The sequence below is a fragment of the Uloborus diversus genome, unplaced genomic scaffold (assembly GCF_026930045.1).
Source record: "Uloborus diversus isolate 005 unplaced genomic scaffold, Udiv.v.3.1 scaffold_14, whole genome shotgun sequence".
NCBI classification, from domain to species: Eukaryota; Metazoa; Arthropoda; class Arachnida; order Araneae; family Uloboridae; genus Uloborus; species Uloborus diversus.
In genome coordinates, this window is record NW_026558098.1 from 3,524,112 (window position 1) to 3,550,141 (window position 26,030).

A 26,030-nucleotide genomic window follows, 5' to 3' on the forward strand; every position below is an offset into this window, starting at 1 on the left:
CCATGTTCTACAAGGGACGCTTGTATTTGAACTTTTACGAGTGAGATAGTCATACTTGCCAACTCTCCTGTTTTTAACGGGAGACTCCCGTTTTTTGCTTCCATCTCCCAATTTCCCATTTTTGCAGTTTTTTCAGTCAGTTATCCAAAAGTTTCACTTTCTTCTCAGTAGATGGCGCCCCTTTCTAGTTATCTACCAACATCAGGGAATAAGAATTTTTCCAATTGATAACTCATTTAGTACAAATTTATTTTTTAGAAGCTTTCCACTTTGCATGTGCAACAAAGCACATGCTTTGCCGAAAACTGCACCAGATTTCAATCTTTTTGCATCTTGAAAATATTTCAATTATTTTGAAACTTTGAGGTTGTTTTTACATGTGCTACCCTATACCTATTTATTTTATTTTTTATTTTCATGATATAGTGATTTCTTTTTTTTTTTTTTTTGGATTTTAGATGGTAAGATATTGTGTTTTCAACACAATATCTTACTGCTCATTGATCGGGAAGCAATCACAAATTACTTTAAAAATTCTTAAACATACAAGTAATGTTTTGTGATGAGTACTCTTTCTAGTATAAGATGGCTAAATTGATCTTAATTAGAGGATCTTGTTCCTTGAGCACTTCCAGTGCTGCACAAATCATACTTAGAAAAATGTAAACAAAGGACGCTCACCACACCAGATTTTTTGTAACGCCCTCCTAATTCTCATCAAAAGATCAAAGCAGTTATTAGCTAGCATTTGACATTCATACTGTCAGAAGAGGAGTTTTTATATGATCTCACGAACAAGTAATCGTCTTAAATTTAAAATTAAAAAAAAAAAAAAAAAAACAACTGAGTCACAAATGTAGAATCAAGAAGGAAATAAGAAAATCCGTTCAAAAGCCGTATACTATTGAATCAATTACAAGTATTTCATTTGTTAACAAATAAAAACTGGCAACAGATAAAATTTTTTAAATCATTGCTTTTAATTTCCTTGTCGGCCAACAATGAATTCGGTTACCAATTGCTTAAGTAAAGGCTTGGCCGTATTTAAAATCTGCTTTAAAAAAGCGTTGTATTTCAAATTGTATATAGAATGGAAGTTCCAAGTGCATTCTATCAGATGCCAAAAAAAATACTCTTTATTTTGGTACAAATTTTTTTAATTTTTAAAATCTGCTTTAAAAAAGCGTCGTAATTCAAATTGTATATAGAATGGAAGTTCCAAGTGCATTCTATCAGATGCCAAAAAAAAATACTCTTGATTTTGGTACTAATTTTTTTAACTTTTAAATACGTTTTCACTGCAAAAATCGCTAAAAACCTTTTGTTTTTAATTAATATCTTCGTTAATTAATGTCATCTAAAGATGTAGCCTAGCTAAGAACACTCTCAATCAAGTCTCCTTTCGAACAATTTTTTTTTAATTTTTTTTTGAAATCAGTCCATCTGTTTAGGCGCTACAGTGCCACAGACAGATACACAGACACATCAAACTTATCCCCCTTCGTTTGTGTAGCGGGGATTAAAAATGAAATATAACAAAATTAATGTAATGATAACTGAATGGTGCTTGTTTAGCCACTTTCCTTTTTATTTGTTTCAAAGTTGTAGTATTAATACGAATTATTAATTATCGTTAAGCAAGGGATTTAAATGAATAAATTCCAAGTCACAGAAACTGTTTGATTAAATGTATTGAAAAATAATTTGGCATTTTAATGAAAGGGAAAGAAAGCAAAAATTTTCGATTTTGAAAACCCTTCCCAGAACACTTTTTCTGGCTGCTCCACTGCATCAGGGTTGTGGGTCATCCTCACAAATATGGTACAAATCATGACTGAGACTCAGGGCTGCAAAAAAGCCGGCCTTTTCAAAAAAAAAAAAAGGCCAGGCTGGCCGGCTTTTATTAAAAAAGCCATTCTTTTGGCTTTTATAAATCACTAGCTGTACCAGACGCGCGTTGCTAGGCCAACAAAAAAAATACATCATTCTACTGATTTTCATGACAATCGGTTGAACGGGGCAGAAGTTGCTACTCTGCAGTGCCACCTGGTGGCGAGTGGCTTCAATGAGCACCTTCTCCGTGGAAAAATACATATATATAGCAATTTTCATAATAATCGGTCCAGGTATCGAGTGAAGCCGTGACTATACTCAAATTTTGTACTCACGCAGTTTGCGAGATCAATCCATCGCTAAAAATATCAAAGAGAAAAAGTTTTAAATCCCCCCATTGCATGAAAAGCCATAAAACAATAAAGAAAGAATTTATTTGTTCAAACTCAAGAAAAATGGCTTCTTATCAATGAGATCTTTCACGCGAATTAATTTCTGCAGCCGATCAAAAGAAAGTGATGAACTTTCAAATGGCATCCTTTCTTCCTTCTCTACCTATTTTAAGGAATGGACTTGTTTTCTCAAATCGTTGACAAATGTCATTTGTTTACGGTCGGACTATTCCTTAATTGTAAATATGAGCATTTTTATGAACAATCCTCCCCCATGCCCTTGTTTCTGTTTTCAGTAGTGTTTTGGTGTCAACTATAAAAAGTTTAAAGATTTTCGCACTAAGTTTTAAACATTAGCTTATGAAGTAAAATGGAATAAATTGAAAAGTTGACAAAAATATGCAAATCATAAGCCAAATTCATTTTGTCTTTCCATGGAAGCTTTTTTTTTCTGAGTTTTTCACTTTTGAGAAGTAACTTTTCGGGCTTAGGCTTAACCTTGCAATGCATACTTATTTGATATTACAAAAAGTATGAATGATATGTATGCATGTTTCCGTGAGAGTTCAAAATCTGGTAAATTTTGTTCAGTTTTGGTCTCCTTATCTTAAGAAAGACATCAATGTATTGGAAAGGGTTCAAAGGTGGGCTACAAGGCTAATAAATCAACTTTCTCACTTAGACTACGACTCCAGACTTATAAGGCTGAAAATGTACAGTCTTGAGCAAAGAAGAGACTGAGGGGACATGATTCAGTTGTTTGAATTTATTAAAATCAAAGATGTTATGGGGCTGAAGTTTAGCACTGAAAATAGGACAAGGGGTCATTGTTTTAAGCTAAAATGTCGAATTAGCCGGCGAATATCGGCATTCACTTACCAAAGCCAGCAGTAAAAGACCGAAATACATTCAGTGACTCACCAGTAAAAATCGGCATTCTCCAATTTTGTTCCTTCATGGTAACATATGCAATAAATCGCTGCATACCTGTTGATATTTTGTAATGTTCTAATTATTTTCTTGCAATCTTTTCAGGTTTTGAAATTTGTCATCGAAAATGTTGGCTCTTACTTGCTGGAAAAGGACCAAGAAGGTACGTTTTTCCCCCAGAAGTTTTTGATTCATAATTTTTTAATCCCTCTTCTGGGCCTGATTAGCATATGGGGGTGCCTTGGGCCAACTGTTTTCCTGAGTTTGCCGTGGCCAAGGACGGATGCAAGGGAGAGGCGATGGGGGCAATCGCCCCCTCCTTGAGCAATGTTCAGGAACTTTCTTCGGGATATATTTTTAAAATTAAAGTTCTAAAAACTTCAATTTTATACAATCTTCGATGATGCTAATAGAAAAGGGAGATCTTTCCCGGAATTCCTCCGGAACCGAAGTCTTGAAAACGCAATCGTAGCCAATCTCTTTTTACTCTTGGGGACCGAATCGAAACTTTCTGCAGGATTGTTTTCAAAATTGAAGTTCCAAAACCTCAGTTTAGACCTTAGATGATATTAAGAGATAGGTTCAAGGGCTTACCCTGGATATTTTTCAGAAGAAATACAACGAGTATTTTGAAAAAAAACACAATTATAGGACAATTTTGACGTCGTAAAGAAAAGCGATTACAGTCCCCCGAAAGTTTTTAGAAATTAAAATTTCAAAGAGTAAAAATCGCCCCCTCCTTGAACATTTTCTGGATCCTCCCTTGGCCGTAGCAAACATTATGAACACAAAAAGTGACATGGAACTAGAGATGCCAACTTCAGAGATAGTATAGGGCTCAACTACTATTTCAAAATGGTTTGGTGGGGTGCAGAGCACTTTGCATTTTAAGTAAGCGGAAGAAAAGGGAGCAAATGAAGGGGAACATTTTATCCCCCCTCCCCCCAAAATAATAGACTAGAAAAGGTTCAGTCATGTGGAGGCACCTAAAAGCCAGGGGTCCTAGGCCACGTCCTATTTGGTAATCAGGCCCTGAAATTTTCCAATAATAATCTTCTGTCATTGTAGTAGTCTTGCATCTTGTTCAAGTTAATTCAGTTTAACGAAATGAAACATAAAATGACTCATTGCAGCATTCCAAGGAAGGTTCCTGGCGGAATTGATTCGGCTGGACCCGGCCCTCTTCGACATGTTCCAGAAGAAAATGGTAATGTTAGAATTATTTACTTGAATAATCTCAGTACTTGTCTTTTTATCTGGCAGTAACCACTCATGTTGCACTGCAGTCAGTTCTTCTCAGGGTTCGAAAATATTACGATATTTTCAAAAATATTGAAATATATTGTAATAATATATGTATCGGATATTTTGGTACGTATCCGATGTTGTCAATCATCACATTGTCTTCAAAATAGTAAATGCATCCTCAAATCACTCTTTATTTTTTTTTAAATTAAGGTTTCTTTCATTAGATAGATTTCTTTCATTAAGGTTTCTTTGGTTAGCCAAGATTCATTTTCTTTCATAGAAGTTTGGTAAGCCCTCATTTGAAGTATGCTGTTCAGCTTTGGTTTCCTTATCTTAAGAAAGACATTAATGTATTGGAAAGGGTTCAAAGGCGGGCTACAAGGCTAATGAATGGACTTTCTCATTTAGACTACGATTCCAGGCTCAGAAGGCTAAAAATGTACAGTCTCGAGCAAAGAAGAGACCGAGGGGACATGATTCAGTTGTTTAAGTTTATTAAAATGAAAGATGTTACGGGGCTGAAGTTTAGCACCGAAAACAGGACGAGGGGTCATTGTTTTAAGCTATATTTAAATCTCAGGCTAACATGGATGTTAGGAAAAATTATCATTTTAGCAGGGTAGTGGAACCTTGGAACAGCTTACCGGAAGAGGTGGTCATGAGCAAGGGGGTGGATAGTTTTAAGAGGGCCATTGATCTTCACTGGGGATTGTAAATGGACTAGGACCGGTCTAGCTGGGCCCAGAGCCTGTTGCTGGTCCTCACTTTTGTACTTGTATTTTTTATATCTAATTTCATTTTACATTTTTGCCAATTTCAATGAAGTTAATTTAGCATAGCTGTTTATGATATGAGCATTTATGATAGCTGTTTTACTCATTTTTTTTTTTTCTGATTTACACAGAAATAAAAAAAAATATGCATTAGTTGGTGGTGCACAGTCATAAGACATTTTCTTTTTTTCTGACCTAGGTTTAATATTTAATTATGCACTTTTAATATGATTTAAAATTGTTATATTACTAATAATAAAAATAAAAAATAAATATTATATTACTTTGCTGTATTAATACATTTAAAAAATATAGTGCATAACTTTTTGGTTGTTTTCAATAATAAAGGAACAATTACTATGATTAATATAATTTTTGCATTGAAAATACCATAGCTGAAAAAATAAATATAGAAAACTAGCTGCGTTGCCCGGCTTTGCCCGGTCTACCTTGAAAAAAAACCATTGTGTCAAGTGAAGTATCTTCAATAACTGGAATCAAATGAAAGAAAAAAAAACCATCATGTAAAATTTTCTCTCCAAACAATGACGACAGATACTAAAATACTTTTAAGAAATTAAAATAAAATGAGAAAGATGGATTTAAAAGGCGTAACCATGAAAACTTAAAATAAGTTTAAAAATTGAAAATGAGAAAGATGGAAATAAACAATTGATTAAAAAAACGTTACCGTGGAAATGCAAAATAAAATGATCAAAAGCTTGAATAGAGAGCAGATTTTTGAACTTCATTTCATTCGCTTTTAACTTTTTTTCTATTGGAGATAGAGGGTTAAACTTTCAACCTTTGGTCGATTTAGATCTGGCGTAAAAATAGCAGATCTTTCCAATGCTATCAAAAAGAAAACTGTGTGACAATTCCTTCACTTTTTATTGATGGATTTAATGTAGAAAGTTGTGCCTAAATTTCGGTTAAGCCTAAACAAATTCGAGCTAAAAACGTAAAAAACTCCCGCGGCAATTAAGTTAGAGCATTGGAACAAATTGCGTAGAACGCGGAAAATTCTTCCCTTTCCAAAGATATATGATATTACTATTTGAGAGTAATTTTTCACCCCCATATTCGGGAATTTATGTGAAAATTGGGCCGAAATTGAAATAAAGAAAAGATCTATTCATCGAATTGTTTTCGAACTGGTCTGCAAACCTTCTCAGGACTTAAAGGAACAAACTGAAAATTTCAGCAAAATCGTCCATGTATTTCTCTAGTTTTGCGAGTTCAAACACACAGATGCTTTTTGGAAACTTCATTTTATACTATGTAAAGATATCAAAATACCATGATATTTTCAAAATAAATATGGGATATATATCGTGATACATATCATGATATATATTGGTTGATATGTGTCGGCGAACCCTCATTTTACTAATGTTAGCATTTAGCTTATTAAGATCTGAACATGTCTTAGTGCTGTACTCTGAAATTTAGTATTTGAATGTGAATGAATAAATTTTTCAAGTGCTTGAAAACGTTGAAAAACGTCAAAAGTGTCTGTAGTGCTTGAATTTTGTGATTTATTTTGAAACGTTTCATTAGAAAACGTGTCAAAAGTTATTTTGGTGCCGGTGTTATTTGAATACTACGAAAATTAGATTTTTTTTAAGAAAATCCAACTATTTTGAGCTTTTTTTTTAATCCAGTGTTAAATTCAGTCTATTGGGAGAATTGACTCATTAATTCTTCCACTAACTGAATTTTCAAAATTAATAACTAATTTTACAAAAATCTTTTTTAGAAACTTGCCAACATCAAGCATTTGCTTCGCCGAAAATTGCAGTCAGTGTTTGAGATTTCAATCCTTTTGCATCTTATAAACTTTTCAATTTTGATTCAAAATTAAGCGCTATTTTAGCTTAAGCTACCTTAAATCTGCTTTTATTTTGGTAGTTAATTAATTTATTAAGTAATTGACCACAGCAATTGGTACTCACATATTACTGATTGTACTATTAATCTTGGATTTTTACATATTACTTTTTTATTGTTATTTTTATGAAAACTGGAAGAAAATCAAAACTTAGTTTTATTATTGTAGAAAAGCTCATGGTATCCAATAATCCTAACTAGTAATTGAAAAGCTCATTTTATCCTTGAAAAGTCTTTAAATCCCCCCATTTTGTATACAGATACATGACTAGCAATATTTGTCGCAACTCTAGGAAAATTTTATTATGCTAATGACTCTTTTTAATTAGTTGACCATTTTTCATTATTACAGTAGAGTTTCGAAAATCTGTGTCTTGAAAGTTTGAGCTTCCCCTTAATCTGACGTGCTTCATTTATATTTTAAGTTACATATTTTAGTAGCTAAAAATTTTATTTCCATTAAAATCTGAAAATATGAATACAGTAAACTCCCGATTATCGGCGGTCGCATTATCCGCGGCTCGGCTTATCCGCGGGTCTTCCCACAATTTATTTTATTAATTTTTTTAACGGTCGTTGAATATTTTTCAAACTTATGATTGTGTTACTGTTCGTTTTTAGCTTTAAATGCGTATATATTTTTTTTTTCATTCAACATTAGTAGATGCAATGTAGCAATGTTTTTAGCTATAACTTTAAATGTATGTTTGAGTTTTATTCATATTTTTTAGCTATTGTACGCAGTAGTATTGTTTTTTAACCATTCGAATTATCAGCGGTTTTTGCTTATCCGCGGGTCTTTTCACAATTTATTTTATTAATTATTTTAACGGTTGTTAAATATTTTTTAAACTTATGATTGTGTTACTGTTTGTTTTTTATCTTTAAATGCGTTTTTTTTTTTTAACATTCAATGTTAGTAGATGCAATGTAGCAATGTTTTTAGATATAACTTAAATGTATGTTTGAGTTTTATTTATATTTTTTAGCTGTTGTATACGGTAGTAGCGTTTTCTAGCCATTGTTTGGATTATCCGCGGTTTTCGCTAATCCGCGGTTACCGTGCCACCCTATTCCGCGGATAATCAGGGTTTTACTGTATTTTGCAGCAGTAAAACTTATTGATTACATTCAATAAATAATACAAATACAATGAGAAGTTGATTATGATGTCAAGGGCACCCATATAGGGGAGCAAGGGGGGGCTCGAGCCCCCCTTTGAAATTAGAATGTCCCTGCTTTTAGTACTTTTTTCTTTGCGAAAAGGTAAAAACATTTCTTCTCCAGTCATTAATGAATAAGTTATTAAAAATGTCAAATTTTAATGACTCTAATCTGCCCTGAAATCGGTTTCCACATGGAAAATATCCAGCTATACCATGGGGAAAACATTTGAGCCCCCCTTTCAACTTTGCATATGGGCGCCCATGTATGATGTTTCGGTTGTTTTGCACATTTAAATGCGAAACAGAGAAAAAATTAGGTTAAAATTCGTCTAAAAGCAATTAAAAGAAAATTTATGATGATGTTTGAGTGATTTTTTTTTTTTTTTTTTTTGTGAAAACAGTTTGTTCTTTAAAGGAAGTAAAAGGTGCTCTTCCTTATGTCTTCAATGTTGCGTAAATTTTAAATGTGGAAAAATTTTCAAGATAACCTGAAGAGAAGTGAGCCCCAATTACCTCGGAATTTTGATACTCCACTGTATTTAAATTTTAATGGAGTTATTGTTTTTTTTTAGTTGACAGATCATTTGAATAGATCTTTTCACATTGTTTAATGACTTTTTTTTAATTATTAGAGAGTTTTTTTTCTTTTAAGAACTTAATTTTATTTGGTGTATTATTATTATTATTGAATGAAATTTTTTGTCTTGTTTTGGTTAAAAGATAAAATAAAAGCAATGGGGTTGTTTCCTTCAGTCAAAAGTAGTACTTCTAGTCACTGAAATTGATAGAATAAGCAAATAAAATAATAGTTTAAAAAACTAAAAAACACGCTTTCGTAGCAAAATGAACTAAAAAGTGAAAAATAATCTTTGGATGATAGTAGTTGACCAATCACTTCATTTTAATGTAATACAAAAAAGCGTGGGGTGCTGTCTATTTACATTTTTGCTTGGACAACAAATGGAAGAAATTCAAGACAACTGATAAGAAGCACCCCACGCTTTTTTGTATTACATTAAAATGAAGTGATTGGTCAACTACTATCATCCAAAGATTATTTTTCACTTTTTAGTTCATTTTGCTACGAAAGCGTGTTTTTTAGTTTTTTAAACTATTATTTTATTTTTCTGCTTTTTAGTCTTATGTTGGAGAATGATCAAGCGACGAAATTATTTATAAGACGAGTGCGAGGTAATATAAAGTTAAGACAAGGGCACCCCGATGGGAAGCTACTGTGAGTCATCGATGTATGTTTGCAGAAATCATATTTATATTACTTTGAAAATTTGAGATGCATTTGAATAAAAGTTTTGTTCAACAATGGTCTGAGCAGCAATGAATTTCCAATTGAAGGCTCACCTAAATTTTGGCATGAAATGAGTTAAAAACAATTATATTTCATGTTCTAATTACCATGGAACATTGGAACGAATTTTGTCTGATGCAGAAAAATGAAAGGTTTTTGTAGATATTTTTAAATAATTTTTGCGAGCATTTTTTGATGTATTTTTTAAAATTTTCCCTTTTTCACATTGTTGGATTTATGCCAAAATATTGATTAAAATTGGAGGAAACTAACAATTAAAAGGGTTAATTAATTAATTTGATTATAGAATATTGCATTGTCATCGGGTCTGAGATCGCGTGCCAAATTTCGAAAGAATCCGATCGCAGGAAGTTGGCGAAATTTGAGCTGCAAGATTCCGTTACAAGATACATACATACATACATACATACAGGTGAAGCTAATAAAAGCGTGTTAAAAATAATAATAACATGGACCCAGAAAATTCTTTCATTTTCCCAACAGTTATTTTGTAATTAATTTTTTAAAACGTCCGATTTTGAAAACAAGGTGTGAACTTGATGACGTCACAAAAGATGCTCTTTGGCGCGTTTTTCTATCGCGTTTCCATTTTATGATAATTAAGAAGCGAATTACAGTTCTGCCGTGCTAAGCACAAACGTGGTATCTGCACTTTTTGTTAAAATTGAGTTATTGTCACCAGGTGCTTCTTTGTCACATATTTTACCCAAATACAATGTTTTACGGTCATTTGTTGATGGAAAATATTTTTAAAGAAATTCTGAAAAAGTTTCGTCTGAATCAAATACATTGAAGCACATAACTTTAAACGAGGATTTCTCGTTTTGAACTCGGCTGTAGATACCACTTTTGCGCTTGGCACGGCAAAATTGCTTTCTACGCTTGCCAATACACTAGAGGTCGTAGAGGTCAGTCATTCCTTTTGTTTCTGTGACTCCGAAAAAATGGCACACTCGGCTGTGTCGCTGACTGCTATCTGGACAAATGACAAATTCAAAAGTTATGACTAGCCGCATTCAGTGTGCCCAATTAGGCTGGTCTAAGTCCAATTATCAATCCCAAATAACTAACAAAATTCTTCTTAAAACTAGAGCGGAATACCAAAAAACCACCAGCCTGAAATTTGGCGATGAGGTCTGAATTCCACCACACAAAAATGTATTTTATTCATCAATTTTTTTTAGCGTGGGTAAATAAATGCTATCATTTTTAGAGAATCAAAAGTTGTATTATTGAAACAATTTAGTGAATAATTATAATTTAAAAAGAAAAAAAAACTTTATTAGTGTAAACTAACAGATTACAATGGGGTTGTATCCTTCAGTCAAATGTAGTACTTTTTTGTCACTGAAATTGATAGAATAAGCAAAAAAAAAAAAAAAACATGGACCCAGAAAATACTTTTATTTTCCCAACAGTTATTTTTTAATTTTTTTTAACTGTCCAATCTTTCAAACAAGGCGTGGTCTTGATGACGTCACAAATGATGCTCTTTGCCGCATCTTTCTACCGTGTTTCCACGTTATGATAATCAAGAAGCGAATTGAAATTGCGCTCTACGCTTGCTATCAACCATATCGTTGCCAATACACGTGAGTAAAGACGCGAATTAAATATTTTGCTCTGTGATTGGCAACACGGAATGGCATTTCATCATTTGTGATGTCATCGGCAAGAAATGTAAACAATGAAAGCGCAACGATTTAAGTAATTTTTTAAAAATATTAAACTTAAACGAATTATTTAAAAAATGGTTAGATCCTATGTTTTTAAGCATGTTCTTTCAGAAAAAAAATTCTTTTAAAATTTTGGAAACGACTCCATTGCATGTGCAACTTTGACCAAATGTGATGGGAATGAATTAAATAAATATTAGGGTTCGTACGCTCCTTCAAAACTCCTCCAATACTCCTCCATTTCAGAAATTTTTCCGAAGGGCCCTTCAGACTCCTTCATTTTGGTTTTGACTCCTTCAAAACTCCTTCTTTTTTAGTTTAAGACTACATAATCTTCCTCTATGACAGTAACATAAAATACTTCGATCGATAACTTAACTTCGTCACAAGAGCGAAGGTATAAGGGCGAATTTAATGTAGTAATTTCGTGTATTTATTTTTTTCATAAAGATGTGATTAACAAATTGATCATAGAAGTTATAAAAGTTTAAGGTGAAAATATTGTTATATGACAAAGACATTTCAAATGTGAAATAAAACATGCTTAATGGTGCTTGGCTATTTTTCCAAGTTTTATGATTATATTGTTTTTTCTCCACCACACTTTGAGCAGCATAAGTCAGGTTCTCTAATCATTATTTAACTATTCAAAAATACATAAGATGTACTACATTAAGTGATTGTGTTTAAAAAAAAAAAACAATTGTTTAGTAAATGGCAGTTATGATATTGTAAAAAGGGCAATGCGTTGAAGGGGAGACGGGTTCATGAAATTGTGACAAGGGGAAGAGAGAGGGTGACAATAAGTGACACCATACAGTTATTATATCAGTATGATTATAAAAAATATAACATGTGACAAGAGGAGGAGTAAGGTGACTAAAAGGGGTGTGACTAAAGGGGAAGGGGGTCAAACATGTTGAAAAAAAAGTGCAACATCGTTTAAGGACAGCCCATTAGTACTCCTTCAAATCCTCATTTTACTCCTTCAAAACTCCTCCAATACTCCTTCATTTTGGAAATTTTTTTAAAGGGCCCTTCAAACTCCTTCATTTTGGTGTTAACTCCTTCAAAACTCCTTCTTTTTTTGTTCAAGACTACATAATCTTCCTCTATGACAGTAACTTAAAATACTTCGATCGACAACTAATTTTTGTCACAAAGGCGATTTTAACAGAGTAATTTCGTGCATGTATTTTTTTCGATTTGCAAATTGATCATAGTTAATTCATAAAAGTTGAAGGTGAGAATTTTATTAGAAGACTAAGACATTTCATAAGTGAAGTAAAACATGCTTAAAGGGTGCTAGGCTTTTTTTTCTCTCAAGTTTTATGATTATTGTTTTTCTCTGTACCAAAAGTCGGCAGCAAAAGTCAGTTTGTCTAATTATTTAAATATTTAAAAAGTACATAAGTAGATGTACTATGTTAAGTGAGTGTTAAAAAAACATTTTTTTAGTAAATTGCAGTTATGATATTTTAAAAAGGATCATCTACATTCTACAAGTGATGTCATGTCTTGAGGTGGAGACGGGCTCATGAGATTGTGACAAGGGGAAGAGAGAGGGTGACGAGAAGTGACATCACACAGTTATTGTAACAATGTGTTTGTAAAAAATATGACATGTGACAAGAGGAGGAGTAAGGTAAAATGTGACAAAAGGGGAAGGGGGTCAAACATGTTGAAAAAAAAGTGCAACATCATTTAAGAACAGCCCATTAGTACTCCTTCAACACTGTTAAAAAAATGTATTCAAAAATGAAACTCTGAATGTATTCATTTTTTTTGAATACAATTGATTCAAAAATGAGTAAATGTGGCATCAAATACAAACATACGAGAAATACGAGTCATGAAATGAGTACATGTGTTTCTCAAAATTGAACCTTATTGATTCGGAGCTATATTGAGTAATGAAAGTATTCAAAAATGAGTAAATTTTCATTATTTTTGAATACCCATTTTTAACAGTGAATACTCCTTCATTTTATTTCTGAAATTGAGTACGAGCCCTGAATACTAATTGCCAAAATTTAAAATGTGCATATTGCTTGGGGATGACAGTGTTTGTGAAGTTTAACTTACTCTTCATGCATTTCATAGGACTGCAGTTTAAGCCAAAAGAGCTTGCAAATTTGCCAAGAAGATCTCAGGAAAAAAGCGCCTCAGTTACTGGTATGCATTAGTTTTTGATTCATCTATTACTGTTTAGTGGTTATGTTAAAGAAATGCATTTGTATTAATTGTCAACCCTATAAAAACACAAGTTGAAAAATTATTTCTTCTGTAGATAGTAAAGTCCCCTCCTTGAAAAAAGTCTATCATTTCTTATTTTTCATAGTTTCATACCTATAAGCATGGACTAGCATAACTACTTGTTCAAAACAATAATAATTGGTAGTATAATATAAATACAGTAGGCGCCGCTTAAATGTGATCACGATTAATGTTATCATCCGCTTAATGTTATTAGAATCACGAAGTCCCGGAACACTTGTATGTTAACACACCAGGGTTTGTACGGGTTATGGAAATCCTGGAAAGTCATGGAAAAAAGATAAACAAATTTCAGACCTGGAAAAGTCATGGAAAATTGATATTTTTATTAAAAGTCATGGAAATTTATTTAAAGTCATGGAAAAATGTCATGGGTAGTAAGAAAGTAACAATAGCTAAAAGAGCGCTAGAAATATTGAGTGATTTCGTAATATTGCATATAAATTGAACGATCTTAAAAACAAATTCGAGTTTTGGAATCCAATTTCATCTGTTTCTGAAACAGCTGCTTGCCTTTTTTTGTGATGTGATTTTACTACTGGGGCATCTATAATTTTGAGCTCACCATTATTTTCAGTACTTCCTATATTTTATATTCTGTAGTAGTCGACTTGCACGTTCTTGATTTTGCTACGCCCCCTTAAAAAAGTAATTCGATTGCATCCGAATTAATTTCAACTACTTGTGAAAAGTTCATTATTAAATTTATCAGAGTTCATCTTAATATGTTGAAGGCTTTAAAATGAAGAGTTTAGTAAGGCAATAGAACATAGAAATAGGGGAATTCTAATACTCTAAAACAGTAGTGCCCACCATACAGCTTGCAAAACTGATCCTTTTGGCCAGCTGAAATATCTGGTTTCGAAAAATGAATTTACTGAAAAAAAGTGGCTTTACTTTAATGAATGAATATGCTGTCCAGTTACATGGGTAATTAGATGCACTATTGACATCAAAAGGCAATGTTTTTATGAAGTAAATTTATTATTTTAAACTTAGTGATGACTCATTAAATTTTTGTCCCATTCATTACTATTCTGCCCTATTTATTAAATATGTATTAGACATTTAAACATGAGTTGTGTTGCATTCACTATATTTTTATTTTACTTGAATTTATGTGATGAAGACAAATAAGAATAAGTTATTACTTTCAGCAGTATGCACCAATATTTTTTCAGTCACAAGTAAGTGCTCCGTAAGTGGCACTCACGTAAAAGTTTTTCTAATGCCCATTTCCGAAAAAATTGGCAAGTTTGACATTAAATAGTTCTATTCTCTTCGTGTAACATGGTCATGAAAATTTTTATGAAGTCATGAAAAAGTCTTGGAAAAGTCATGGAATTTTTTTCCTCCAAATAGAGTATGAACCCTGACACACGTTAAAAAAGTCGGATATTGTGATCAGCGTCTTCGTTTATTGTCATCACTTTTTTATAAACTTTGAAATTTTCCCCCGTTTTTATTCCTCAATTAACAGAAATACATAGGCAAACCCTGACGAGACTAACTTTCTGTGTAGCATTTTGTAGTTTTCAATAGCAGTTCAAAATTTTTCTAGGAATGAAGCTATAGAAAGTTCGCCCCCAGTGACCACAGACTTCCCCTAAGTAAACTTTCTTTTGCATCTAAAAAAATTCAGTTGCTGGACATGGCATTGATGTAGGACCTCCATTGTTGCCATTGCTTTGTAAACTGTTAAAGAATTGTGTCGAGATTGAAAACGAAGCGAAATTAAATTAAAATTTAAACGACAAGGAAAACCGTGCTGGAAAAGGTAAAAAAAAGCTAAATGTGCTTTGAAACTGGTTTACGAATGTCAGGGAAAACGGTCATACTTTAATTCACCTATTACTATGTGATTAAAAATTGCATTATTTAGCTTTAACTTTTCGTAATTCAGATATTATTTCCATTCTGTTAATTTACGAATTTATAATATAAAACTGCATTCAGTTGAGTCATTGTGATTTTAATTTGAGGCTGCCAAAATAAATGCACCTTAATTGAAAAAAATTCATCATTTTGTGTCTCCTGGAATTCTTGTCGGTTATTGTTTTCAAATTGTATTTGTCCCAAAGTGATCATATTAAGTGGCGCCTACTGTAATTGGTAAAGTGACAAATTACAGCCAATTAATCTGTGCATCCCTCATTTTTACTTCCTTTTAGAAACTAGTATGTTGTGGCCATCACGAAACTTTCTTCTATATATATATTTTTCTGATCCCTCCCCATGCTTCACGAGGAAGCAATATTCCCAACAAAAACAAAATTACACATGCAAAAACTTGATGACCATCCCAATGTCTGAATTATTGCAAAAGCAAAGCAAAGAGCGAAAATTGAAAGTTATTTTAAAAGCCTTGCTTGAATTAATTACAAATATTTTATTCGTTAACAAACGCAAGATAGCAACAGTTAAAAATTTTAAATCATCACGATTTTCTGGTTATTTTCTAACAGTTAAAATCACGCAAAATACTTAGACGACAGTCTATTACAATTTATCTTTCTTATTGTTGCATTTATAAAGCTATTTTTATTCACACAAAAAAAGCCCCCCATTGGAGCAATTGGTGCCAAAATTGAACCAACGCCTGTTTACATATGGATTGACATTTATTCCAAATTTCATCCAGAAGGTAGCACTACTTCTTGAGATACGGAACTCACAATCAAAAAAAGAGAACGTTTGATTGCCCCACCCCCTTTACAGCTATTGACACCAAAATAGAGTCAGCACTTATAGCCTCTAGGGGCTACTTGCCGATAAATTTTTCTTTGATTCCGATCATTATTTCTTGAGATACAGCAGTCACAATTGACGACAAAAAACGTTCTATAGCTCAACCCCCGTTTGAGTCATATGCACCAAAATTGAATCAGCACCCGTTCCTGTTAATGGCAACATATGGACCAAATTTTGTTTGATTCCGCCAGTTACTTTCTGAGGAATAGCAAGCACGCGTAACTCAAAAAACGTCCCATTGCTCTACACCCCTTGGAGGAATTCGCGCCAAAAACCAATGGGCACAAGTTCACATAGCGGCACATATGTATACTAAATTTCATTCAATTTCATGTGGTAGTTTTTGCGGTAGAGCGGCCACAAAAAACTGGTCACACACAGACGTGACACACACACACACACACAGACAGACATTTTCCAAAAATAGTCGAAATGGACTCGGCACACCTCAAAACGTTCGAATCCGTCAAAATTCGAAATTCAAAAATTTGCACAAATCCAATACTTTCTTCTATATATTAGATATAGAAGAAAGTAAAAAAGAAGTATTGTTTCCGCAAAAAAAAAATCATTCAAAAATTGGCCTTAATTTTTATTTTGCTCACCCCCGAATGAATGTTGAGGTTTTTTTTTTCGACTCGACCACACGTAGATATATGCCTAGGAACGTGCAGACACCCGAAATATCCATTTCGAAGTTTCCCGAGTTAATTACAAAGAGTTTTCTCGTGACGTCTGTATGTACGTATGTATGTATATGTGTATGTATGTTGCATAACTCAAAAACGGCATATCCTAGAAACGTGAAATTGAATACGTCGACTTGTAGTGGGGTCTAGTTGTGCACCTTCCTTTTAGGTTGCATTTGGATGTTCCAAAGGGGGTCTTTTACACCTTTTTGTGGGGAAATCATTGTTAATTTCAATGCTAACTCAAGTGGTGTTATAATTTGTCAAACACTTGGTGATATATCACCAAACTTTTGGCCGCCAAGTTTAGTCGCCAACTTGGCGAAATTTGGCGATTCTTTTTTTTTTTTTTTAAAGTCTGGTTTTAATTTGGCCAATGTTGGTGATATTTAAGAGTTAACTCTTGAATCACTTTAAAATTGCCAATAACGCAGAAATAAATCTGCGTAAAACTTTTTTTTTGCTTCGGTTCGCAAGAAACTAGAAGTAAAAATATTTAGTGTTTCCTTGCTTACTCCAAGGCGCTATCTTATATCTTTAAACGAGCAATTCTTGTGGGTATGTATATATTTCTTATCTCGGAAACGGCTCTAACGATTTCGGTGAAATTTTGGATTTAATTGTAGTTTAGCATTCTAAGTTCATCTACATCAGTGTTTTTTCTGTAAAAACGCGATTTTTTACAAAAAACAGTTTTTAATATAAAGTCAAATTAAGTTAAGCCTTGAAGTAAACTGTGAGTTGACACGTCAGGCAGACGATTTGCAACCACAACAATGAAAATTTGTCTCTTCTCGCTTTAAAATTTTAAACTTGCTTAGGGTTGCCAGGCTTGGCTGATATTGGCCACTTTGGCTCATTTCAAACACACTTGGCTGAAAACAAATTCAAAAGCATTATGTAAGTCGATGTAAGGCTTTTTTCTTTTTTTTTTTTTAAGCAAAACTATTGCTTGACTGTCTTATTTTATTTACTTATATCCTTTTTTACACAACAAATAGTTTTATATGTTTTTTTTTTAAATCACGCATCTAAATTTTATTTCGAAGAAACGTATGTCTTGAGATTGTTTATGTTTTGTTAAGTCAGTTGTTATCATTTGTTGGAATGGTTTGTGGATCATCAGTTTTGATGGATATCATGCTGTTTGTAGCATTTTCTGGCGTAAAGTGACCAACTACACTAAAAGTACTTATTCAAAAAGAAAATCTCGATTGGGATAAAATCGTGAAACGCATCATAGTATGTAAGGAAGTATTCGGTTAAAAACCGATTTCACCATAGCAAAACTAAGGTCAAAATATTTTAATTACCGACAAGAAAATTGTATAGTTTAAACAAATGTAACAGATAGTTTATAGAAAAATGTTGATTTTATTACATTCAGAATATTCTTTGCTTGTTACTTTAGTGTTATAAGAAGGTCGAGTGCTTAATATTTCGTTAACGTGAAGCTTTTCAAGTATATTTGGAAAAGTATTGAACCTTAAAAAAACACGAGTTGACAAAAAAATAATTCTTTTAAAGCCGTCCAGGTGCTTATCATTAAATTGGCGTAAAAGGAAGTCATGTGATGCTCACATCAGCGCGTTACTTTTAAAAGTTAAGATTAGGTCTGTTTTCAGGGGTGCCCATCTCCCCAAGTTCAATGGCGCAAATTCCCCCCCCCCCCCCAAATTTTTCTCAATCCTCTTTCTCTTTTTTATTTTTAGCTTTCTTTTTTTATTTGATTTATTTAAAAAATGTATTATTTTACTTTTCATTTTTTTAAATTTATTTATTTATTTTTAAATTTATTTATTTATTTATTTTTAATTGTTATTTTATTAGAAAGTTCTGTACTACATCAATAGCATACACACACACAGCAACTAATAAATGAATTAAATAAAATATGAACAGAATAAAATAAAGTAAAAAAAATAATAATTTGAATTTTGGCATCTGGAATTCAAATTATGTTTTTCGCAATCGCGAGTGTGTATATGTAGGCGTGTGTGTTTGTGTGTGAGGGCATGTGTTTGTGTGTACGGGTTATGTGTATGTGTGTGTATGAATGTGTGTGGGGGTGTATGTTTGTGCATGCATGAATGTGTGGGTTGTTGTGTATGTGTGTGTGTGTGTATGTTTTTGTGTGTGTGGGTGTCTGTATGTATGCGTGTGTATAAGTGTATGTATGTGTTTGTGTGAGTCAAGTGAGAACAATAAGCAATCGTGATTGCTCAATAAATAATTCAATTTAAAAATAAATCAATAAATGAATTTAAATAAATAAATTTAAAAAAAATTTAAATCCTCCCAAAAATTTTGATGGCGCAACTTGCACCATAATCCCCCCCCCCCCCCTGTGGGCACCCCTGTCTGTTTTTTCTCTCCACGTTTTTTGGATTTAGATTTCTTTTCTTCCTAAAGAGCAACTAAAAATCTGTTGGAGGCCCTGTTCTTGTTGCATAAAGCATGTTTGAATGCAAATTTGTTAGTGCAGTTATTGATGATGAGTGTTTCTAATGCATTTTCTTATTTTTAGACACATCTCAGAAAACTTGAAAAAACTGAAACTGTAAGTATTTTTCATAGCCTTGCTTCAAAACACATTTTAAAGACACTTGTTACTGTTCCAACATTTTTTCTTTTCCTTTCTTCCTTTAATTGTTTTAAGATTTTTACTTTTCTCCAAATGGGGATTATTTCATCAAAATATTCACTTTTAGAAAAAAAAATATAAAAAAATTTTGCATTTTATGGGCCATTCTCCAGAAAACGTAACTTTTGAACGCAAATATGTTTCAATTTCCAAACCTTTTGTTTTCTTTTTTTTTTCATTCTTACATGAAAGTGTTTTGTACTAAAATTAACCATAAACAATGGCCCAGCTAAGTTCGAATTATTTTACTCATAAATAAAAAAATAAATAAAAATGCATTGTTCATAGAAATAAAAAAAAGATAACTTTTAATATTTAAAAATTGAGGTCAATTTAATATCAAAGTAGTAATTTTTTTCATTGTGCAAACAATCGGGTATTTTAATGATTAGTGGGAATATAATGTTACGGATCCGGTGCGACTTCCACTTTCTTGAAATGAAGAGACAGTTCTTGAGAAAACACAGGAGATTTATTTACACTATGTACAGGAAAGATCGTTAACAACTGCTAAATTAATCATCAGCAATTAAGCAAGTATCAATCAACACCGTAAACTCAACGGTTACACACGTATTTACATCGAAATACGAAAAACAACACAGTGAAATGCCTCGCCATAAACAGAGCTAATACACTCTCAGTACAAATTCTCAATCGAAACTGACTTTTTATCCTGCGTAACGGCTTTTTATACACACCCAAAGAGAACTCTCAAATATTCCACAAGATTCCCGAAAATCGTAGAACGTTACCTTATTTCTTTCCATTCACAAATTTTATCATTCAGAAGTGAGGGGACGTATACTCCAGCCGAATGTACGGGGGCTGTATATTTATTACAAGAAACTATTTACAGGTTAAGTTACTTCAATTATTTTAGATGAAAGATAATTTGATAAACGCGGAATTTAGCTAGATTACGACAAATTAATCACAAAAATAATTACTATTTACAGAATTTGTAACTATAATACATTAAGCTCTCTTAATTTAAGTACGGCTTAATAAGTAGTTCCAAATGTATGTTAAAAAATAGTATTTAGTAAATTTGAGGACATACTGGCAATTTATAATTTTGGTAGAATGCCTATTATTGATGTATTTCCAATCCATCATTTATTTTCACCTCAGAAATAATGACGTTGGTGAGGTCCAGTGTTGCCAGATTCGGGGAAATTTCCCCATTTTGGGGAAATCTGGTGATCTCTGGGGAAATGGGTTTTGAGGGGAATTCTTTGGGGAAAAATTTTTTCCTTGGGAAAAACCTGGGGAAAAAACCCTCGGGATTTTTTTTTTTTTTCGTATTTAAATTCGCGTCTTGACATCTGGTAGTTACATTGTTTGTATCAAACAGCGTTGGTTTAGCTTTGCTCAACTTAGTGGAATTTGCATTTCGCATTATGTGGAATATTATGCTACGGAATTCGCATTAATAGTTCTGTGTGAATAACTAGTTGATACGTGAAACAGGCAAAAATAAGTCTGATGAAGAATGTTCTTGAATAAATATATACAAAAGTCATAGTTTAAATGTACATACAGAAGCAGAGTAGTAAATGCGAGTAGAAAAAAAATATTTGGCTATTTCTTATCTCTCGATCAGGCGCTTGTATTATGTGACTAGTGGCACCCGCACGGCTTTGCCCGTAGTAGAAAATTAAAAGGTATTTTGGTTCCCCTGTATAGTTACAAATAATGAATGGTGAATTTCTCGCCAATTGGCTCGCCCACGTTACGGTTCCACATTATGATAACTTGGTAATTTAGTCGTCCATCTTATGATAATTTTGCTCGGGAAAATGTCCTTAAAATTGGAATAGGAAAAGAACGAAATCTAATTTTCGAAAAATCGCTTAAAGATGCACACCCCCGTGCTACAAACTAATTCTTTGCCAAATTTTATGAAAATTGGTTGAACGGTCTAGGTGCTATGCGCGTTACAGAGATCCTGACAGAGAGACTTTCAGCTTTATTATTAAAAAAGATAAAAAAAGATAAAGATAAATAAGACCAAAAAAAAAGCGAAAATGGGAAGAAAAAAAAAGTTGGGGAATTTTCTAAGAAAATTTGGCTATTTGGGGGAAAAAAATTTTTTTCAAGAGACAAAAATATCAGAGGAAGTCGATTCATTTTATAAAAATATCAGTGGAAAAATAATTTTTTGAATTTGGGGAATTTTGGTAGAAAACATCGCTTTTTGGGGAAAAGTTGGAAGGGAATTGGGGAAATCTGGATTTGACCATCTGGCAACACTGGTGAGGTCTGTCATAGAGGTGATGATCTTTCCATTAATATAAGCCTAATAGATACAATTTTCAGGGAGAAAATTGTTTTCTTCGTTGCTACAATCTGCGCATGTTAAGCATATGAAAACATGTTCTTTTTTTTTTTACATTAATTTACATCCCTGAAATTCAAGTTCACAGAGGTGAGAAATCAGAATAACCACACTAAGTTTTGAAGCAAAATCTATCTTTTTGTTTTTCGACAAAAATCTCACAACTTCAACTATGGCTGAAAATAAACAAGGGGGCTACCTTTTACCATGAATAAAATAATAGTTTAAAAAACTAAAAAAACACGCTTTCGTTGCAAAATGAACTAAAAAGTGAAAAATAATCTTTGGATGATAGTAGTTGACCAATCACTTAATTTTACTGTAATACAAAAAAGCGTGGGGTGCTTTCTATTTACATTTTTGCTTGGACATTAAATGGAAGAAATTCAAGACAACTGATAAGAAGCCCCCCACGCTTTTTTGTATTCCATTAAAATTAAGTGATTGGTCAACTACTATCATCCAAAGATTATTTTTCACTTTTTTGTTCATTTTGCAACGAAAGCGTGTTTTTTTAGTTTTTTAAACTATTATTTTGTTTTTCTGTTTTTTAGTCTTATGTTGGAGAATTATCAGGCAAAGTTTTTTTTTTTTTTTTTTTGTGCGGTATATGAAAATTTGAATCTGATTGGGACTTAATTGACGAAATTATTTATGAAACGAGTGAGAGGTAATATCTCAAAGTTAAGACAAGGGCATCCCGATGGGAAGCTACTGTGAGTCCACGATGTATGTTTGCGGAAATCATATTTATATTACTTTGAAAATTTGAGATGCATTTGAATAAAAGTTTTGTTCAACAATGGTCTCATCAGCAATGAATTTCCAATTGAAGGCTCACCTCAATTTTGGCATGAACTTAGTTAAAAACAGTTATATTTCATGTTCTAATTACCTTGGAACATTGGAACAAATTTTGTCTGATGCAGAAAAATGAAAGGTTTTTGTAGATATTTTTAAATAATTTTTGCGAGTATTTTTTAATGTATTTTTTTTTAATTTTTCCTTTTTCATTGTTGGATTTATGCCAAAATATTGATTAAAATTGGAGGAAACTCACAATTAAAAGAGTTAATTAATTAATTTGATTATAGAATATTGCATTGTCATCGGGTCTGAGGTCGCGTGCCAAATTTCAAAAGAATCCGATCGCAGGAAGTGGGCGAAATTTGAGCTGCAAGATTTCATTACAAGATACATACATACATACATACATACAGGTGAAGCTAATAAAAGCGTGTTAAAAATAAAATTTGATGTCATTACTGCTATGTGTTAATGAGGAATGGCATTTTGTGTTTAGGTAATGGAGGTGAGCATTTATTGCGTGACATCACTCCTTGTCCTTCTAAAACGAACTAAAACACAAGATTAAAAAATTAAATATACTTAAACAATTAGTATTTGAGACACTTGTGAAAGGAATAATAAATAAATAAGTATATACTTTTAATTAAACGAGTTATTAAGCAATATAAACAGTCACACAAGTTGTGTGCCATGCCTCGGAGGTGAGAATTCACATGTTGTGAACCAAAAATACACCAAAATAAAAATTATTATTAAAAAATTGTTTGCAGGTTTGAATAGATATATTTTTTAGGAAATTAAAAATCATTGTTAAATGAATTGTTCCTTAAATTCTTTACTTTAAAAAAAGCCTGTGACAGAAAAGTTAAAATTTTTGAAGAATAACCCTTATAAAAAAAATTTGTTCACCAAAACATTAAAATAAAGTTCTTTTATTATTATGTTATGAACTTTTTGCTCTTTATATACTACGATTTTGTAAAAAAAAAAAGTTCAAACTGAGAAAACACAGTACAAAGCTAATTTTGTCGTTATTTCTCTAGGATATGTCTGAAGAAGATGAAGAAAAACATTTGGCAGCCTTGAAAGTAAGTTGCATGTTTCACCCTTTTGAGTTTTACTTAGAGTCAGGGCTTTGCCAATATATATTGTGATATGTACAGGGGTGGTTGTGGTCCGGTATTTTACCGAATTTCCGGTATTTTCGGACGTATTTCCGGTATTTTCATGTCTGTAAATACCGGAATTATGTTCTTTTTTCGTTATGCTTTTATCTCCCTACCTCCGCAATTTATTTTAAATTATATAATACTCATCAACTATACCTGCAAGAGCTTTAAGATGGACAACTATCCCTTAAGATGGACAAATGTCAAGATAATTTGTATAACACCAGCTCAAAAGTAACTTTGTAAGCCATTAAAAATTTAATTAAATGTGCACGCAATATTTTGACTCAGAATTATTTAAAACTATGGCAAAGGTGCACTTAAGTAATAGGGGCCAAAGCTTACCCCCCCCCCCCCCCGTTCTCGCTTTGAAACTTTCAGGTATTTTTTGATGAACTCACAATCACCCCTGGATATATATTACATGTGTTTTGATATATATCAGCATGGGCGCCCATATGCAAAATTCTAAGGAGGGGGGGGGCTCAAGAATTTTCCTAGTGGTTTAGCAGATCATTTTCCCCATAGAAACTGGTTTCAGTACAAATTTAAGATATTAAAATTTGGCATTTTTAGTAACTAATTCATTGATGGATTGAAAAGAATTTTTTTTAAAAACATTTTCACAAAGAAAAAAGCATTTAAGGGGAGTCAGTACCCTAAATACTTTCAAAAATTCGATTTTTTGATTTTTATATATTTTGAAACTCCATTTCAATACCTTTTTAATGATACAAACATCTTGAACGTGCTCATATTAGAAGTAAGTTAAAATAAGCTTTAAAAAATGTAAAACCTATTTTGCTGAGGCATTATTTTTCCCTTTAAATTGCAATATCTCGAAATGGTATACAGTAGAATACCTTTATAACGCCGACCTGTATAACGCAATTCTCTATAAAACGCACAACTTTTCAGAAGTGAACAATAGGTTTTGAAGTTAAAAAAACTCCCTCTGTCTTGCTTTGCAAAAATGAAAATTGTTAGGCAAATTAAATTTTGAAAGTTTTTTCATCTTTCCATCTTATTTAAAAGCTTTTAAATTAAAAATGAGTACTCATAGTAAATAGAAAATACCAGATGGCTCTTAAAACTGCAGCTGTTATGCAAACCATGAAGCTAGCAGAAGTGCAGGATTTCGATTGTGAAACATTTATTTGTGAATAACTCATTGTAATATTGGTGCTTTAATACTCATTGCAGATAAAACTCATTCTGAAGTGCTAATATATAGATATATTCTGAGTGTTAATTTCAAAATTTGTGAAATGATCTATATAACGCAAAAACCTGTATAACGCAAAAGCTCTGGTCCCAAGGTGTGCGTTATAACGGTCTTCTACTGTATTTGAAAGTAAATGTTCCTTTTTCTCAGAAACTAAATTGTGTTACGGTTTGAAATTTTTACCACCTATTCCATACATCTAACTGCATATACTGAAGTAAACTTTTTCTCATATTCGAAAATTATTTTTTAATAGATCTGATTTTGTGTGGCAAAATGGTATTTTTTGAAACAAATACAGTGACTTACACATTAGAATTTTTTACAAAAAAACTAAGCTTTCTTTCTGTAAAATTTTACTTCAGTATAGAGAACAGAGTGTACTTAAGGTACAGAAAAAAATTCATACTTGTATCTTTAATAGATTTTCAGAAAAAGGTACATGAACATGTGCAAATTAACACTGACGGTATAGGGGGGGTACTGACTCCCCTTAAAGCAAGGAAGTTCTCATCTCAAGGGGGGAGGGGGGGGTTCCGAAATTTTTCCAATGGTTTAGCAGAATATTTTCCTCATGGAAATTGATTTCAGTACAGATTAAAGATATTAAAATTTGACATTTTTAAAAACTTATTCATTGATGGATAGAATTTTTTTTTTTTTTTTTACATTTTTGCAAAGAAAAAAGCACTAAAAGCAAGGAAGTTCTCATCTCAAGGGGGGGGGCTTGAGCCCCCACTTACCCCCCTATAAGGGCGCCCTTTTATATCCTCAGTTCTCAACCTGGAAGGTGAGTTGTGTGCCAGACAGAAAAGCACTTTTGTCGCCTCAATCAATACAGCAAAGCCTTACAGACATGAATGCTTTTAAGTCTTGCAAGAAGAAAAGA

General features: G+C 32.4%; 1 protein-coding gene across 1 annotated transcript in view; it reads left to right on the plus strand.

The window, feature by feature from the left end:
• The window catches only part of LOC129232838 (leucine-rich PPR motif-containing protein, mitochondrial-like), a 101,190-nt gene that overhangs the window by 62,462 nt on the left and 12,698 nt on the right, over nucleotides 1-26,030 (plus strand). Inside the window, exons 14-18 of the mRNA XM_054866938.1 lie at nucleotides 3,261-3,318; nucleotides 4,289-4,362; nucleotides 13,339-13,410; nucleotides 19,480-19,512; nucleotides 23,791-23,835. Of these exons, the coding sequence (XP_054722913.1) occupies nucleotides 3,261-3,318; nucleotides 4,289-4,362; nucleotides 13,339-13,410; nucleotides 19,480-19,512; nucleotides 23,791-23,835 (282 nt within the window). The remainder of the gene's footprint in view (nucleotides 1-3,260; nucleotides 3,319-4,288; nucleotides 4,363-13,338; nucleotides 13,411-19,479; nucleotides 19,513-23,790; nucleotides 23,836-26,030) is intronic.